The sequence below is a fragment of the Octodon degus genome, unplaced genomic scaffold (genome assembly GCF_000260255.1).
Source record: "Octodon degus isolate 3935 unplaced genomic scaffold, OctDeg1.0 scaffold00059, whole genome shotgun sequence".
In the NCBI taxonomy this organism is placed as follows: domain Eukaryota; kingdom Metazoa; phylum Chordata; class Mammalia; order Rodentia; family Octodontidae; genus Octodon; species Octodon degus.
This window is the reverse complement of record NW_004524635.1, coordinates 12,640,487-12,656,961: the sequence shown is the minus strand read 5'-3', so window position 1 is coordinate 12,656,961 and position 16,475 is coordinate 12,640,487. Positions and strand designations below refer to the sequence as shown.

At 44.0% G+C, this 16,475-nt stretch overlaps 1 protein-coding gene across 4 annotated transcripts in view; it reads left to right on the top strand.

The window, feature by feature from the left end:
• The window catches only part of Osbpl10 (oxysterol binding protein like 10), a 314,690-nt gene that overhangs the window by 248,093 nt on the left and 50,122 nt on the right, over positions 1-16,475 (top strand). For all 4 annotated transcript variants that reach the window (XM_004634215.2, XM_004634216.2, XM_023718519.1 and 1 more), the window contains one exon: positions 14-168. In XM_004634215.2, the coding sequence (XP_004634272.1) occupies positions 14-168 (155 nt within the window). The remainder of the gene's footprint in view (positions 1-13; positions 169-16,475) is intronic.

Below are 16,475 nucleotides of genomic sequence, written 5' to 3'. Positions count from 1 at the left end.
GTCTTTATTTCAGAAAACATCCTGGGATGGCATGGGTCCAAGTCACATTCCACAGAGCAGCTGAAAAATGGGACACTTGGCTCTTTGCCGTCAGCCAGTGCCAACATAACCTGGGCAATTTTACCAAACTCCACCGAGGATGAACAAACCTTACAGCCGGAGCCTGAGGTAAGCTGGCCATCCTCTCTTAGTGCATTCATGGCTTGTGTTATTGCTTGTTCAGAAATATAGTAATTATATTTGTAACTTGCTCATCTCTTTGTTTGAAGAAGAAACAAATTATCAAATCAAGAATTGCCTGGAGAGACCAAATCGGCTGCACGCCTGCCTGCCATTTCTCTTGTTCCTTATGTCTGGCAGCTGCCATGGATGAATTGCAATCTTCCAAATGAGGGATCTCCTGTTTTCATTGAAATGGGAACCATTTGAACATCAAGTGGGAGAAATTCTAACCGATCCATTAAAACGATGCCTGTTGATACGATGGGAGCAGTTACAATATATTATGTCGCTCCCCTGAGTAATGGCTTCTGCCTGTGGTTTGTGATAATAAAAGCTCCTGCCTCTCACGCTCGACTCCTGCATGCTACTGAATCAGCCAGAGTCCATGGGGCGGTGGCCAAGACTGCGTAAGACTTGCGCTGCAGTTCAGTTCACGCCGCAGAGGATGATGGTCCTGCCTTGCGCAGAGGGGTGGCTCATGCAGATCTTGACTACTAGCGAGGCCCCAGCAGGCCCCATGGAATCTGCCATCTGCTGTCACAGCTCTGCTGTCCTAGCTCTGCCTCTGAAGTGGCAGCTGGAAGGGCACCAAGGGCAGGGATTCCTTTTTCCAATTTTACTTTGTGTCAGGAGTGAGTTCTTGTATCTCTCTTTCCTTTGATGCACATGTCCCCTTGAACTAGGCCAAGTCTGACTTGAACCGCCTGGTAGAAGTTGCTCTTAATTTCAGATGAAATCACTTTTGTCTGAAAATTGTGGGCCGCTTACAATAGCTATTTTGCAAGATTGAAAGCCCTAAGGCGGCTTCCTCCATCAGGTGGTCATAGTTATCAATTGAAATTTTTCTCTGCGCTTCTTCTGATTATGTTCTCTAACAATGACTTAGTAGTGCAGCTCTTGCAGTGTGCCTCCACGTAGTTCATTGGCTTCTTTGTGGGGTCTTAGTACCGTATGCAGCAGATAGGGAATGTGAAGTTCTGAAAGGCACTTGGCCTGTACCTAGGCAGCTGCTATGTAGGTGAATTGCAGGTAAGTTGCCCACTGTGCCCATGGTAGGAGCCCAGCTATCTCCTGGGGTGGGGGGGGGAAGCTGGGTGGGCTGGGTTTTGAGGATGGGGTGCTTGGCTGCTAAAATGTCAAAAATTGTGCAGTGTCCTTTATTCTCCCCCAAAGCCACCTGGCTGTGTGTGGGAGTGTCATACCACAATGAACATATTTAAAGTCTTGCTCTGCAGGGAAATTAAGGGCTGAGAAGGATGTTACTAGCTCTTCAGTAATCGTGATTTAGATCCTCATTACTTGTGCATCCTCCGGCAAAACTTAACAGGGGCCCTTAGCCTAGTAAACCTGTGTGGGGCGGGCGATGTGTCCTACTCCGTGAACCCTTCTGTTTCTGCTGCTTTTCTCAAATAGGTGCTTCCTCGACACCTGCAGCCTAAGAGGCCCAGTCTGCTGTTGATAATAAAATTGTCACCATTTGCCCTGCTGGTCAGGAGCATTCGCAGAAGGTAGCACATAGTTGTTCGCAGGAAATAAGTAGCTCCTCAGTTCAGCTTTTTAAAGATTCCTTGAAGGAGAAGAGCTTTGCCATTAAGTTGGAGCAGTTCTCAGCTTCTGGCGGTTATTTGTACGATTACTGCCTGTGTCCGCGCAATATAAAGAATTGTTCAGTGATTTCTTCTAGCAGTGAGACGCTTCCAAGTGCAGTGGTGTTTTTAGGGTTTTCTGAGCAGGGAGAATTAGGTTTTTTTTTTTTTTTTTTTGGCAAAAACTTCCCTCATTTTTTTTTTCCCAATTGACAGTGCTTATATGTGATTCTCGAAATCCAAGCAGCACCAACCCAACAGTTGGGTGCTATTTTTCTTTTGAGGCCATTGTGCTTTGTCACTTGTTTTTTCTTTGTCTTAATAGTTAACTAGTGAAATCCACCCAGTAGTTTTCCTGTCAGAAAAAGGAAAATGTTTGCATTGCCTCCCTTTTGTACAATGTGGAGAAATAACTCCAGAAGGAATGAAGCAGAATTCTTGCAGGCTAAAAATTCTTTAGTAGAAGTTTCCTTGATCCTCTTGATATATAGGTTATACTTAAGTGAGCAGTAGTTGGGAAACTATTTTTAAGGAGTACAGTGATTGTGGTCCATTAGCTAAATAAACTGTTTTTTCCCAGTTTGTTGTTCGATTATGTTTAGGTCTTTGGGAGTAACAATTAGGATTCAAAATATCCCTCCCTGCTGCTGGTTTGGGATTACCATAAAATAACCTACATTTAGGAAGCAAATGTGTTTGCAAGCTTAGTCTGCTCAATTCTCAGCAGAACAAGAGCTCAGAGAATAGTGTGAGTTCAATACACAAAGTATAAGGGAACTGTAATTGCTGTTATGAAATGCAGCAATCTTAATTTTTATACTATTGGGGTTAGAACTACATGTGAAAATGAAATATTCTTCCACAATGACATGAGTTAGGATCTTGGATTCATCCATTAATAGAACAATTTTCACCTCTGTAACAGCATTTGAAATTAAAGTTTAGGTAAATGATTTTGTTGTGCTTTCTATATTGAGTAATTCCTTGTTTTAGGACAAGACGGATGATGGTTGGGGTAAATACTGTGGTAAATACTGGCTTTCCCCCTGGGTCCTGGGGACTGAACCTGGCACCTGTACACGCTCTACACAAGCTCTGCCGCTGAGTGTGCACCCACAGCCTTATTCTGTCCTCTTGATTGGAGAGATTGGCACTCAACATCTCTGTGTCTCCAACTTTTTATGGCTGGGGTCCTAACTGCATAGCACTCTGTGTTCCTGCTGGCAGACGGGTCTGGGAGGCCTGAGTGGTGGCTGCCTCTGTCCCATCTGCCTAGCCCCAAAAACCTATTGTGGTGGTGGTGGTGGTGGTCTTCTGTGCTATGGCTCATGGCTGTGCATGGTGGTTTGTCCTCAGAGTCAAAAGCCTAAGTGACCCCTGACTTCTCTAGCCCTTTCAGCAAATCTGTAAGCCCTGGAGTCCTTCCTAATTCCTTTGTGAGTGAAATGCCTTGAGTGGTTTCTGTTTCTGGTTGGGCTGTTGGTGGGAGAGAGCGCAGTGCGACATGGAGATGTCCTGAGTGGCTGCTCACCTGTGACCACACACTCACCATCTTGGGAAATGTAGCCGAGGGATGTGCCTTCTTTAGAAATCATGTTTATTAAGGCACAATTCATAAACAATATAGTTCAGCCTCTTAAATTCAATTTTGTCAGTTAAAGCAGCTCGAGGTGTCGAATGGTTGTCACCCCCAAATTCTCTTATGTCCCTTTATATTCAGCTCTCCCCACCCCTCACCTGCCAGCCCTTGGCAACCACTGATTGCTTTCTCTCCCTATAGCTTTGCCTTTCCCGGCAAGTCCCGAGATGGAATCATGCATATAGCATCATGTGTTTGTGACTTACCTGTGTGGTCATGTGAGTCAGTTTCTCCATTCAGTAAGTTGGACAATATATGGCAAACTTGAAAAACTTCATCCTCAATGGATAAGGTTGGTAAAGAGCAGCAACAGGAAATATTCTGTTTTTTAAGACAATTTAGGTGCCCAGCTGCCTTTCTCTGACATTAGGAGAATCAGTACTATTAGGGCTTTCACAGGAGAGCCCAGGGAGGTTTTCACCTTGAAGGCATAAGCCTGGCCCCAGAGGACCCAACCCTCCCTCTTCTATCGTGAATTTGTTCCTTAGCATTGTAGTAGCCAGCTGTGCATCACAGCACTTGTCCCTGAGGGATGCAGGATGTAATCTATCTGTTTACCCACTCGATATGACAAACAGTAAAGAATGTGCACACACATGTGCAAAAGTGTGGAAGTGGGGTTTGGACCCACGTGTATGCTCTGGTCAACTGGTTTTGTTTATGATTACTGGAGTGTCACTGAGGGTCCAATAGACCAACAACACTGTGGGATTTTTTTTTTTAAGTTTTCTCTTGATTTTTCAGGTAGAAGTAGCTCAACTCAGTATAAAGGCACATGAAAAAATAGATTTGCAAATTTTAGAGGAGCTCAAAAGTGAATCGTTAAGTTTCTCATATATGGATGATGAAAACAGTTATTATGGTAAAGTGCATGCTTTCATATCAGAAGAGTGGAGTGGGTAGGTGGCGAGGATGCGTACGATTGCAACTTGGACGTTGGCCATGTGACCTAAAGTTCCTGGAACAGTGAAATGGAGCAAGAATTGACTGACACAGACACCGGGAATGCCGACCTCCTTGACTCAGGTGATGACGAAAACAGCATTATGAGTATATATATTTGCCTGGTTGAAATGCTGCAAAATGGCCACACAACCAAATGGAATGATCCGACGTTAGAACTAGGTCTGAAAATATAGTGAGAGTCTTGTCAGCGATGAAAGGCAGTAGACAGAATGCCAGCTCTGCCGTGCAGTGTTGGAAAATAAAGTGTTACAAGATGTGACATGCACCAAGGCAGCAGTGCAACCCAAGTGCTCAGTATGCACCGTTAACTGCATCCAAAAGTGTATTATGACACCTCACCAGCGGCCTTCATGGGTCTGCTGTGCTTAGCACAGATTTCTCATAATTGCAGCAGTGTAGAAGACTTACAGAAAATTGATGGGTCAAAATGCGGTATAAAAATTTATGGCCTTTTAAATGTAAAGACTTACTGTCTTTTCAGTTGAGATATTTATCCCGGAACCCAGCCACAAGGTCCTTATTTGTACAGTGATAAGCCAAATGATGCTGTGAACATACTTGTGGCTCCCACCTCCCAGAGTCATGGGAATGTGCCATGTAACAGTTGCTTCACTGGTTTCTAATTGAGGATATATCTGCTAACAGAGCACAAGGTGAGCAGCGCAGGAACTGCATACCGGAACAAAGCAGAAATTCCAAATGAAAAGTTGTAGTTTCAAAACACGGAACTGTATAGTACAAGCTTTGAATTTCTAAAAAATAACACTGACCTCGTATATGGCAAAGAAACACAAGCGAGTACTACTGATATCAATATTGCACCATGATGGAAATAGTGATAGAGAAACAATAAAATGGAGCCTGAGATAGTAACTTTCTACAATAAAACCAAAGGCGGAGTAGTTTTTTGCAACTATGATGTCACTCAAAACACAAAGTGTTTGCAGTGGTTGTGTTGTACTTGATCCTAATTGTGTGGCACAAATTGTTTGATAGTATACAAAGAAAATAACAAGTGCAAAATATGGAGAATGTTTCTTCGAAGATTGGGACTTAGATCATTTACAGCAGAGGAAAAACAAAATGTTTCTGCCCAGGCAACTACGCCAGAAAATTGGGGAGCCACTGGTGAGCTGCCAGTGGAGAGGCAGGTGCAGCCTCACAAAGACCTACTGTGACAACAGAAAAACAACAAGGAAGTCAACTGTGCCCTGCAGGAAAAGAGAAAAATGAGATACACACCCTATCAGTGTAAGCAGTACTTACATATGGAACATGCATGTTGTCATGTGTGAAGTTTGAGCATGCAGTGTCATGCCTTGGGTGTAATGTTGAAGCAAACCTTACTTTTGTGATATTTTGTGTTTATACTATAGTTCACATAGGTTTTTATTTTTGATATCTTACAGATTTTGTAAACGAGTGAACAACTGATACAAAAATGTTGATGTCTATTCAAGCACTCATTACATATTTGATAATATATTTTATTGACATTTTATTTATTAAGTGCCTGTTGTATAATATAGTAGACAGCTCCTGACAACACAGAGAGGTGACAAGACTTTTCTTTTCTTTTCTTTTTTTTTTTTTGCGGAACCAGGGATTGAACTCAGGCCCTTGCGCTTGCCAGGGAAGTGCTTATTCCACTGGGACATCTCCCCGGCCCCTAGGTGACAACACTCACATGGGAAAGGAAAGCTAAGCATGCATGCTGTCATCATGAGATATGTATGTGAGGAACATGCAGTTGTTATGTGTGAAGTCTTGGTATGACAATTGAAGCAAAGCTTATTGTGGTGGAGTTTTGTAGTGGGCTTCTAGCTAGTGGTCAGCTTGTTACACCCAGCTGAGTTGAACTAGCACGGTGCTGGTGTGGGAGGCCCACTTGAGGATTATTGCTGGCAGCATCAGAGGCGGAGCTGGAGAAGCTGTCGGTGGGCCGTTAGGGATGCTGTTTGGAGAATCTGCGGGAGCTGTTGGAAGCTGCTGGTTCTGTTAGGCTCTTCTGCTGGAGGACCTTGTCATGCTGGTTTTCCTGATGAACTTGGCTGTTGTCATTGGAGGAGGAGCTCAGGACCTTCATTGTCCTGAGAATGGCTACGGTTCATTTTGGGCGAGCTCTGCTTCTGATCTTGAGCATATCTTCCCGGCCCAGGAGGGGAAGCTGGGGCACTGCTCAGCCTCATAGAGAAGCTTGTTGCGTTGGCTTTCCTGCTGGGAACTCGGCTTTCCTCATCGTTGGAGGAGCTCGGGACCTCACTGCTGCTGAGGACCACTATGGTATTGAGTGGGAAGCTCTCGTTCTCCCCTTGAGGATTGCTGCCTAGCTCCACTTCAGATCGCTCAGCCTGCTATCACAGATGCTTCATCGCACTGGCAGAGACCTTGTAGCTTCCACCTTTGACCTTTGGGCCTTTCCAGCACAGATGCACGATGCAGGCCTTTATGAGACTTTGCTGTGGGCTCCAGGCCTCTGGTCCGACTCATGGGAGGCATTATTATAAGTTCTAGGTTTTCAGCTGGACTCATGCAGGATATTAGGACCCAGGCCCTCAGCTGGACTCTTTCGTCTTTAGTGTGGACAGATTTCCTGCACTCCTTGTATATGATTCTTTGTTTGATTCATTATAAAATAATATTATACAATGTGTCCTATATTGCATAGTTCCCCTTGCAAAGCCCTAAACCACAACAAGTTCTGTTGGTGTTTTCACGGGAGGTCATATAGAAATTTATTTATGTTATCCTTTAGTTTTGGAAGGAAGTACACAGCTGATATGAAAATGTTGATGTCTAATTTAAACACACTTTGTTAACCAAAAACCAATCGATGTTGAAAATTTGGATGCTTTTTTAGGAACACTCAATAAATATTAAAAATTCAATACTTTATTTTTACATTTTTTTCCTGTTAAATACTTATTGTTTAATGCAATAAAACTCATAAAATTATAATGATTCATCTAAAGAAACATTCTAAAGAATAAATGTGGATCTGACAGATACATATTTATGCACTTTGATGACAAAATTAGTCTTATGTTCTAAGTGGTAAGTCCCTTCTCAGTAGCGCACTGCTGACTCCGATTAACTTCTGTGGTGGTTATCCCAGTTAGAAGCTTGCGTAGTTAACGGTCTGGGATGCAGGGCTCTAATGCTATCGAGACACCACCCCCAGATCCAGTAGGGTTACAGAGACTTCTTAGGTGTAATTCCCCAACAGATCGCGTAAGTAGCCCAGGTGTCTGCTGGACCCTGGCACAGGGGTGCTGCTGTGTGCTTACTGTACAGCATGATAGTAGCAGACAGTAGCACAATGCCCAGAGTCCAGGCTGTCTGGAAGCAAGAGGAAGAGCAGAGGTGATGGTAGGGAGTGGGGTGGGGGACTGCTGTGAGGCACACAGCAATAACTGCAAGCCCAAGTAGAAATATTTAATTAGAACAAGGTGAAAAGATGGTAGGTATCACTCCTTCTTACAGCATGAACCATTCAGCCATTGGCACAATTCCAGAGAACAAAGTCAGCGTCATGGGACGCATGGAGTCTGCTCTGCCTGTGATGTCAACATTATCCAAGAAGTGTAGTACAGTGATAGAGGAGACAGAGAGATTTCTCTGTGTGTGGCTGCAGGATCAGCATCAGCGCCGAGTCCCACTCAGCTTAATGCTTATTCAAGAAAAAGCTAAAGGCCTGTTTGAGGACTTGAGGAAAAATGGGATGAAAAAGTTGCATCTTTTATCCAGGATTCACTGTGCTGGACTCAGGAACAAATCTGACGAGCAGGTGTTCTCCTGGAATGGAACTGGACTCGTTTGTAAGCGGGTACTAACTGTAACATCCACATGCGCACTGTACCAGATCAGTGTGTGAGGTAACCAAGTGGGCTTCGGTTAGAAAAATGCACAGTTGAACTGTCAAAGAAGTGAGTTATAATTCTCCCTTCTCCAAGAGAGGAAAATTGTTCTTGAGGATAAAACCATAAGACTAAGTTGAGTTCTTCTCTAAGAAGAATTTTCATGCTCTGGATTGAATTGTCATTTTACTTCTGGACTTCAGAACTATATAACATCTAAAGCTGTCAATTGAAATTCTCTGATGTTCAGCTAGAAGCCTGACCGGAGCCCTCCCCTCAACCATTCCCATCTCTTTGTTCTTCATTTCCATCACTGCATAGGTGAATGTTGATTGAGGCTGTATCAGGTATGGGGTGGTGATAGCATTTTGAAGATACACAAGGTGTATGTTGTTTTCATCCTTTATATATTCTGTTAACATGGATTTTCTGTCTTACAAGTTTGTTCAGAATACTTGAAACATATTTATTTGTTATCAACAGTTTGACTAAGGAGCCAACTAATGCTGATTTATAATGATTGAAAGTCATTTTATTCAATTCTAAGGTGAACTTTGAATTTAATTCCAAATGGAATGCTACATAGGAAATGTTGATTACATTTAAGATTTGCACAAGTAAATTTGTGTGTGATTGGATAACCCGTTTAGTTATCCTCCCATCAACAGACTTGTTTGTTTCTCCTCCCCAGATTCTGTAGAGCAAACATTTTGCCTTGAATACTGACCTTTTTTGGTTTATTCTTCTGCTTTTTGTGTTGCGGGAGATTGAGCCAGGGCCTGATGCACACCATGCTCATCCTCCACTGCCAAGCTATGCCCCAGCCAGAGTCATCGCCTTTGAATCATTTCATCTTGGGACAGTCTTCGGGGGTCAGGTGGCCATTCCCCCAGATTGTGGTGGCTGATTAGTCACACATCACATAAGTAGTGGGTGGCACAAGCAAAATCGATGCCTGGACTGCTTTCTTCCTATGACAATGCCTTTTTCTTTACATCAAACCATTCCCTATGTCAGGAAGTGTTCTTTCAGCTGCAGTCTGGTAGTTGGTGGTTCCAATTGTGGTAAAGCAAATTGTGTTCGCTTTGAAGAAACAGAACTCTTCCATTCTTCCCACTGTTGGCTTTTTATTCCTTTGGTTGTCATGCTAAGGTTGCATGTTCATGGCTGTCATTCCAAGCATTGCATGTCCACATTGTATCCCTTAGAAGGAAGACTTAGGGCTGTTCTTAAAAGACTATTAGGGGGCTGGCCAGATAGCTCAGCACCTGCTTAGATAGACACAGGGGTTGGAGTTTCAATCTCTGGCCTGCTGTGCCAGCCCCACTCCCAGGGCCCGCTGAGACTGCTATTGAGACTAGGCATGGTGGTATATGACTGTAATCCCAGTGCTTGGGAGACTGAAAACGGGAGAATCACTATAAGTCCAATCTGTGTAGTGAGACCTTATAGACCCTATAGATTCTGCACTTAAAAAAAAAAAAAAAAAGGACTATTAGGGAAGGAAGGCCCCAGTACATGCCCCCTATTACATGACAGTCAGAACGGGCGCATACACCACCTGTGCTAATCGGTGACTGGATCCCATGGGTGTCCTTCCCTGGCTATGGAGAAGTGTGCCTTCGTGAGGCCGAAGGGCACTCAGGTCACAGCCCAGAATTGAGCTTCTGTTAGCAGTGATAAAGAGGGGAAAGGCCTGTGGGTGCTAACAGATCCTGCTACCAGCTGGATTCCCAAGTTTACCCTGAGCAGATTGTTCTTTTGCAGTGGTTGTCTTCAGCTACCCATTTCATCTCCCAGGTCACATTCTTGGAGGGCAGGCTCACTGTTTTATTACTTTGCTCTTTGTGGAGACTGTAGAATATTTAGGACAGTGCTATGCATGTAGTAGATAATTCACAAATATTTGAACAAATGGGAGTGATAAGGCCTATTGGTAGTATTTTTTTTTTTTTTTTTTTTTACTGGAAGGTGTGTTCTGCTCATCTTTCTTATGTGTGCCTAGGGTCCCATAAACCCCAACAGAAAGGACTTTAGTACCCACTTGGGGGGCATGTGGCTTACATAGGCTTCTGAGACAGGAGATTTATTAATGGCCAGTGTCCTGTAATTCTCCAAGCAGGAGATACTCCTATGAGTTGGTCCACTTCCAACTGTTGATCTTGACCACTTATGCAGTAGATACTGGATGGTGGTGGTTAGAAGTGGAACTCGCTATGACCTTTCAGGAGAACCATGAGGGCACTCATAGAGGAATGAATAATAATTTGATCATCAGGATTTCTTCTCTCTGGCAGTTGAACTTCCAGAGAAAGCAGTCTGTCCTTCAGGCAAATGTAGAAGATACCTCTCCTAGCCATCAGAACACCCTCAGGACTTACTAAAAGTCAGATGGATCCAGGTTGTTGTCTTTTCCTGAAAACATACTACTCACTCACTAGCTTGTGGCCCAGTATGGTAAAGAGATGATTGTCTATTCCATTCCTGTGTGCTGGCTGTTGGAATCTTCCTTACTTTAGCATATTTTCACAGCCCAGTTTATTCTGTGACTATTTCATAAATTATTTGCATCTTGAGATTAGAAGCAGGAGAAATGGCTCTTAGCTAAGAGATGTTTCCAAGATTAGGATGCCATGACTGGAGGTGCTGGTGGCATGTGGCTGTGGGCTCCCTGTGGCCCATAAGCAGTTAAGGTGACCATGTGTGAGGTGCTAAGGAGTTTGAAGATGCTTTGTGGTATTCAAATGGGCCATAATGGTTGTGCCCCACATGGTTAAGAGCTCCTTTTAGTTTTGCAAAATAGCATTTTCCTGCCCTTGTATCCCACCCTGCCATCATATGCTGTGGGTGGAACCCCTGGCCTCTTACTGCTGAGCTGCACCCTGACGCCTTCCTTCTTAACAGCTGAACAGCCATTACATACCACCTAAGCCTAGTGTGTTACTTTAAAGTACACTTCTTGGACCTGGCTCCTGCACTGTCTTGAGCCCTCTGGCAATGAGGCCTGATGCTCTGTTTACCTGTGTGGCTTTGGGGGATTGACCTTTGTTTATACTTTCTCTTCCTTTCTCTCTGTTTCCCTTTTTTCCTACTGTTTTGTCAGCAGTGATAAAGTTTTGTCTTCCCAAGTGTTGCCTTAATGAGAGAGAAGAATTTAGCAGAGATTCCCCAAGGACAGTTTTACTGCTGGACTGTTCTGGGCCTTTGTGGCCTTGCCACTGGGTGAAGTGTGTGGGGCAGTAGTGTTCACCATGTGGCTGCCTTCTCTCCCCTCGCCCAGATCAGAGTGGCATTGTGACATCAACACCCATCAGAGTGTTGGGGACATAGCCAGCCACCTTGGAATTGCCAATAGCCAGAACCCTATGAAAAAAATCAGCACCAAGTACTGTAATCTCTCCCGCTCTGCAGCAGTGCCTAGAGGATTAAGCGCTTTGAAACTGGTGAATGAAGAGGGCTTAAAGTACCCCCATGTTTCGTGTGGGTTCTCCCTCCCTCTTCCGCTTTTCTCCTTTCTTTTCCATCATTCCTGTTGCCACACAGGGAGAATGTCAGATCTGAATGGAAGGTGAAGTTTGAAGAGATTGTAGTGATGTGGTAGGGAAGTTTTTAGTACTGTTGTTTTGGATACTTACTTGCCTTTGTAAATGTGGCCCCCACTTTCACAACTTCCCTCTGTCCCCCTTGCTTGCTAGGGCTCATGAAGTCGTGCCACAGAAATGAGCTTCGCACATCTGCCTGGCTGACAATTTTATTTGCCCACAATGCAGCACTGTTCCTGAGGTGATTTATGTGCCGGCTGCACTGACATTCATTTTCTGAAGATGAAAAGTCAACACTCAGAGATTTACGGTCTTGGGGAAATAACATTATGGAAAAAGAGTAAAATATTTCTCGTGTGTGCTTTGGACTCTGCCTCAGTTAATCGATGAGTTCACGTATCCCTTTAGCAGTTTGAGTTGAGTCTTGTAGCATTGCAGGGGCTTGATTCCAGGTTTCTAGTGTTTTGGTAGTGGTGGTAGGTGTGGGCATAAGGGAAGAAATAGAGCGAGGCGTGTGAGCGAGGCAGTGAGCCTTGGGGAGGTCTATGAGCTCTGGCAGCGGGGTGCAGACCCCGGGATGCAGAACCTGAGGGGCCCTTTCTAAGGCTTGAGCATATACTATGCCAGCAGCTCCTTGGCTGCCCACCTTGTCCCCGGCCTCCTGGGACCCAAGCACTCCTTGCCTGCAGGTGCTGGCGTAGCTCGGCGAGTGGGTGGGCTCTGCGAGGCGGGTGCTGTTGGAGAACACGCGGTGCTGTCATGTCTGCCACCATCCTTTTCCTTCTGCTGAGGAAGTGCACTGTCATCCCTCCCAAGGCCCTGCTCCTTTCTTCTGCCTTTTATCACACATCTGTGAGCTGCGCACACCCCAGACTGGCTTATGTCACGTGTGCTGCCCTTACTGGCTACAAAAGTCCTAGTGAATGACCTCCATCTGTATAGAGTGGCAGGATACAGCCGTGTGACGGCAGAGAGCCTCATGTGTCTCAAGTTTCCTCCAGTCTCCAGCCACATTTTCCTCCATCTTATCAGAATCATTTTCCTTTAAAAATAGTAAGAAATGAGCCTGACCTGGTGGCATAGGCCTGTAATCTGAGCACTCTTAACAAGCTGAGGTGGAAAGATCACAAGTTCGAGCCCAGCCTGAATGACTTTGGATCATGCTGTAACATTTTTTAAAAAGGTATTTGTGAGTGTGTGTATATGTGATGGCCTTAGGTTCAATCTCTAGTACTGAGGAAGGAAAGAAAAAAAAAAAAAGAAGAACAATCGGAACAGGGCTACCAAACAGAAGCATTTGGCAAAAATTTTTTTGTTGTGAGTTCTACACTGGGTGGTTAATATGAATGGAGCCATCTTTCCCAGAATCGCAGAATTCATGAATGAGGCTCCATTGTACCCTATATAACTTTTTTTAAAATTTAAAACTAATATTTTAAGAGGATCGAATCTCACCTTTGTTCTAGCACACGTGCAGTATTGAACTCACTTTATGAGTTTAGGAGAGGCCTGTGAGTTGTTCTGGGAAGGGACTGCCCCACGATGATGTACTGTTTTGGAGCATGTGGATTGGATCCCAGGTGTCTTTTTTTTTTCTTTTTTTTTTTCAATTATTTATGTACTGGGGTATAGAGCCAGCTTTCTGTACTAGCTTAAGAGAACTGTACTATTTATTTTTATTTATTTATTTATATTTTTAGGGAAGGGTCTACAGGGTGTTTAGGGTCTCACTACTAGATCGGACTCAGTAATCCCACTGTTACAGCCTCCCAAGAGCTGGGATTACAGGCGCGTACCACCACACCCAGATTCATTCGCCTTCTCAGTGCACCCTGGGGGCGGAACCAGCATGGCAGGCCCAGGGATCGAACTCCAGGCCCCTGAGGCTTTGCTATTTGGCTGGCCCGCAAGAACTGTACTATTTAATTCAAGGAGGAAATGACTCCTGTGGGAGGTATGAACTTTCCTCATAGTAAATTGATACTAATATCATATATTGCTTTGGGACAAGATGTGGGAACAGGAGGAGAGTGTGTCCTTCCATGTTTACCTGCATTTAATCAATTTTTAGTGCTAAAAACATATTTGGAATGGTGTCTTTCATAGAACCTGCATAATGGGAACTTCCATGCCCATTTTAAATACTGCCCTACCTGGTGGGTAGTTCTATCAGGTGAACCCTCATGTCCTGAAGGAAAGGTGCTTTTATGATGTGTACTGGAAAAGACTTAGCACAAGTGCTTATTAGTCCAAACCCCCACAGCACAAAGGCTTTCAGTCCTATTCTTGGAAAACTCAGTGGTTTTTTTTTTTTTTTTTTTTGGTTTGGTTTTTTGTTGTTGTTTTTTTTATTTTTATTTATTTATTTTTTGTTTTGTTTTTTTAAAGAAGGTATCAATTGGTAGGGAAGATCCTGTGTCTGAGATTTGGATATTAAAAAGTTCTTCAATGTCCAGAAGTATTTTGGTAGGTGCAATTAAGTGCTTGGATTTTAGCAGTGGGACTGAGCCACTCTTAAGCCTCTTGGTATTTTGTCACTTCACACTGTGGCTTGGTGGGGGCGGGGATTAGTGGGAGGTGTCTCCGGAGTCTGGCTGTGGAGCCTCACAGTGCATTGAACCCACACTCTCATGATGACTGCCTGTAAGAACCAGAGCAGCCACATAATCAGTGGTCCTATAGTAATTTCCTGATAGCACTGTGGTGACAGTTATATAAGATCACATATCCAGGGTTCAGCTCAGTGGCTGGAACTTAATAGTGTCTGTCCTTATTACGTTTGTTCTTTGACCCAGCTTGCTTGCCTGCATTTGTAGATATGAAGTGTGCTGGGGGACCCTTTGGAGTATTTGTTGTTACACTATTCTTAGGTTCACTTGTCTTCCAGAGGGATATTCTGGCTGTAAATAAGACACATGTTACTTGCATGATGTGGCAAGACTTATGAAGGGCTTCTCAGCTGGAGGTGTAGCTCAGTGGTAGAGTGCTTGCTTATCATGCACAGGGTAGGTGGATTGACCTACAGCACCATAAAAATGAATGAAACAATAAACAACAAGCTAAAAAAAGAAGCGCAGGAAAAGCAAAGACTTCCATTAATAATACATTTTTCAGACATGGCTTCTCCACACGGAGCTAATTGACCAACCATCAAGGGAGTTTGTTGCTGATGTCTTGCCTGGGTTTTTCTCAGGAAGTCTGCAAGGCACCTGGCCAGTTGGCTGTGTGGACCCAGGTTGTGGGCCCCTGTAGGTGGGTCCTCAGGCTGATGCCTACAGGTCTGTACAGCGGAAGTCAGGGGTGCACAGAAATAAGGAAGTGGCTTGTATTTATTTCCTGTCGCTGCTGTAACAAAACACCAGAACCCTGCTGTCGTCATCTTCTGTAAGTTAAAGTCTAACCTAGTGTTGGCAAGGCTGCTCCTTTCTGGAGGCTCAAGGGAAAATCTGTTCACTTGTTTTTTGTAGCTTCTGGGGGATTCCCAGATTTCTTCGCCTAGGGCCCTATCCTGTCCCTCGAGCCAGGAACCTTGTATCTCTTTCTCCTGCTCTTACAGTCCTTTCCTTCTCTCTGGCAACTCTTCTCACTTTAAGCTCTCTTAAAGGTTGCCGTGAGCCTACCTAGAGCATCTAGAACAGTGTCTTCAGTCAAGGCCACCTGCTCAGTGCCCTTCATTCCATCAGTGGTCTTAGTTTGCTGCTGCCGTGTGGCCTACCTGCCACAGTCTTGGACTTAGGTATCTTGGGGACAGCATTGCACTGCGAGGGCAGGTGAACAGCTGGGTCACAGGATGCGTTAGGGGTAGTGCAGGAGCGAAACTGGAATCATCCCCTGGCTTGAAAGCAGGCAGGTTGTTGAGCTGGCCCTTTAAGGAAAGCATGGCCCCTTTATTAGTAGGAATATAGCTGGCTCTGCTTTTTGTACATGGTGCCTCCTTTCCAAGCTTGTTTTTCTCAGCCTACCCCTGCTGCTCACCCCAGCTCTACCCACTGCCCCGAGAACCTCAGCAGTGAGCCGGATATGAATCCAGAACGTCTCGGCTCTGACAGGTCAGACAGTTTACAGCTTGGCAGTGGAAGAATTTCAAAGATTACTGCAAAATAACATAATTACATTATAAAAATACAGTGTGGAGCTTGTACAAAATCAAAAGTAGAAATCCACCTTTTAAACTCACTTTTCTGATATTCACCTTAGTTCTAGGGAATTTGCCCACCCACTGCATAGACATTTATCATTTTTAAAGCCTTTTTATTCCAATGATCTCATATTATAGGTAATGTTCTGTGGCTTTTTAGTTTAACATTATCTCTTAAGTATCTTCCTATGCCAGTATGTAGAGAGCATTTGCATTCTTTTGAGTAGCTTCAAAGCCCTTCCATTCAGCGAATGTCTTCTAATTCATGGAGTTATAAATCACATTTTATTTAGCCTGTAACTAATCAGACATTAGAAGAAAACATTTAGGATGTCCAATTTTTCAGTGCTACACATTGCGCTCTCTATTTTTGTACCCGTGTACAAATCTACCTTATGTGAGGAAATTTTCTAGTATGAATACAAGTGGAATTCACATGTGAGAATTTAAAATGTTGCTAATTACTATCAAAAAGCCTTCTAAGATTAAGCTGAATTTATGCTCCTTGAGCAGCGTATGAGGGCT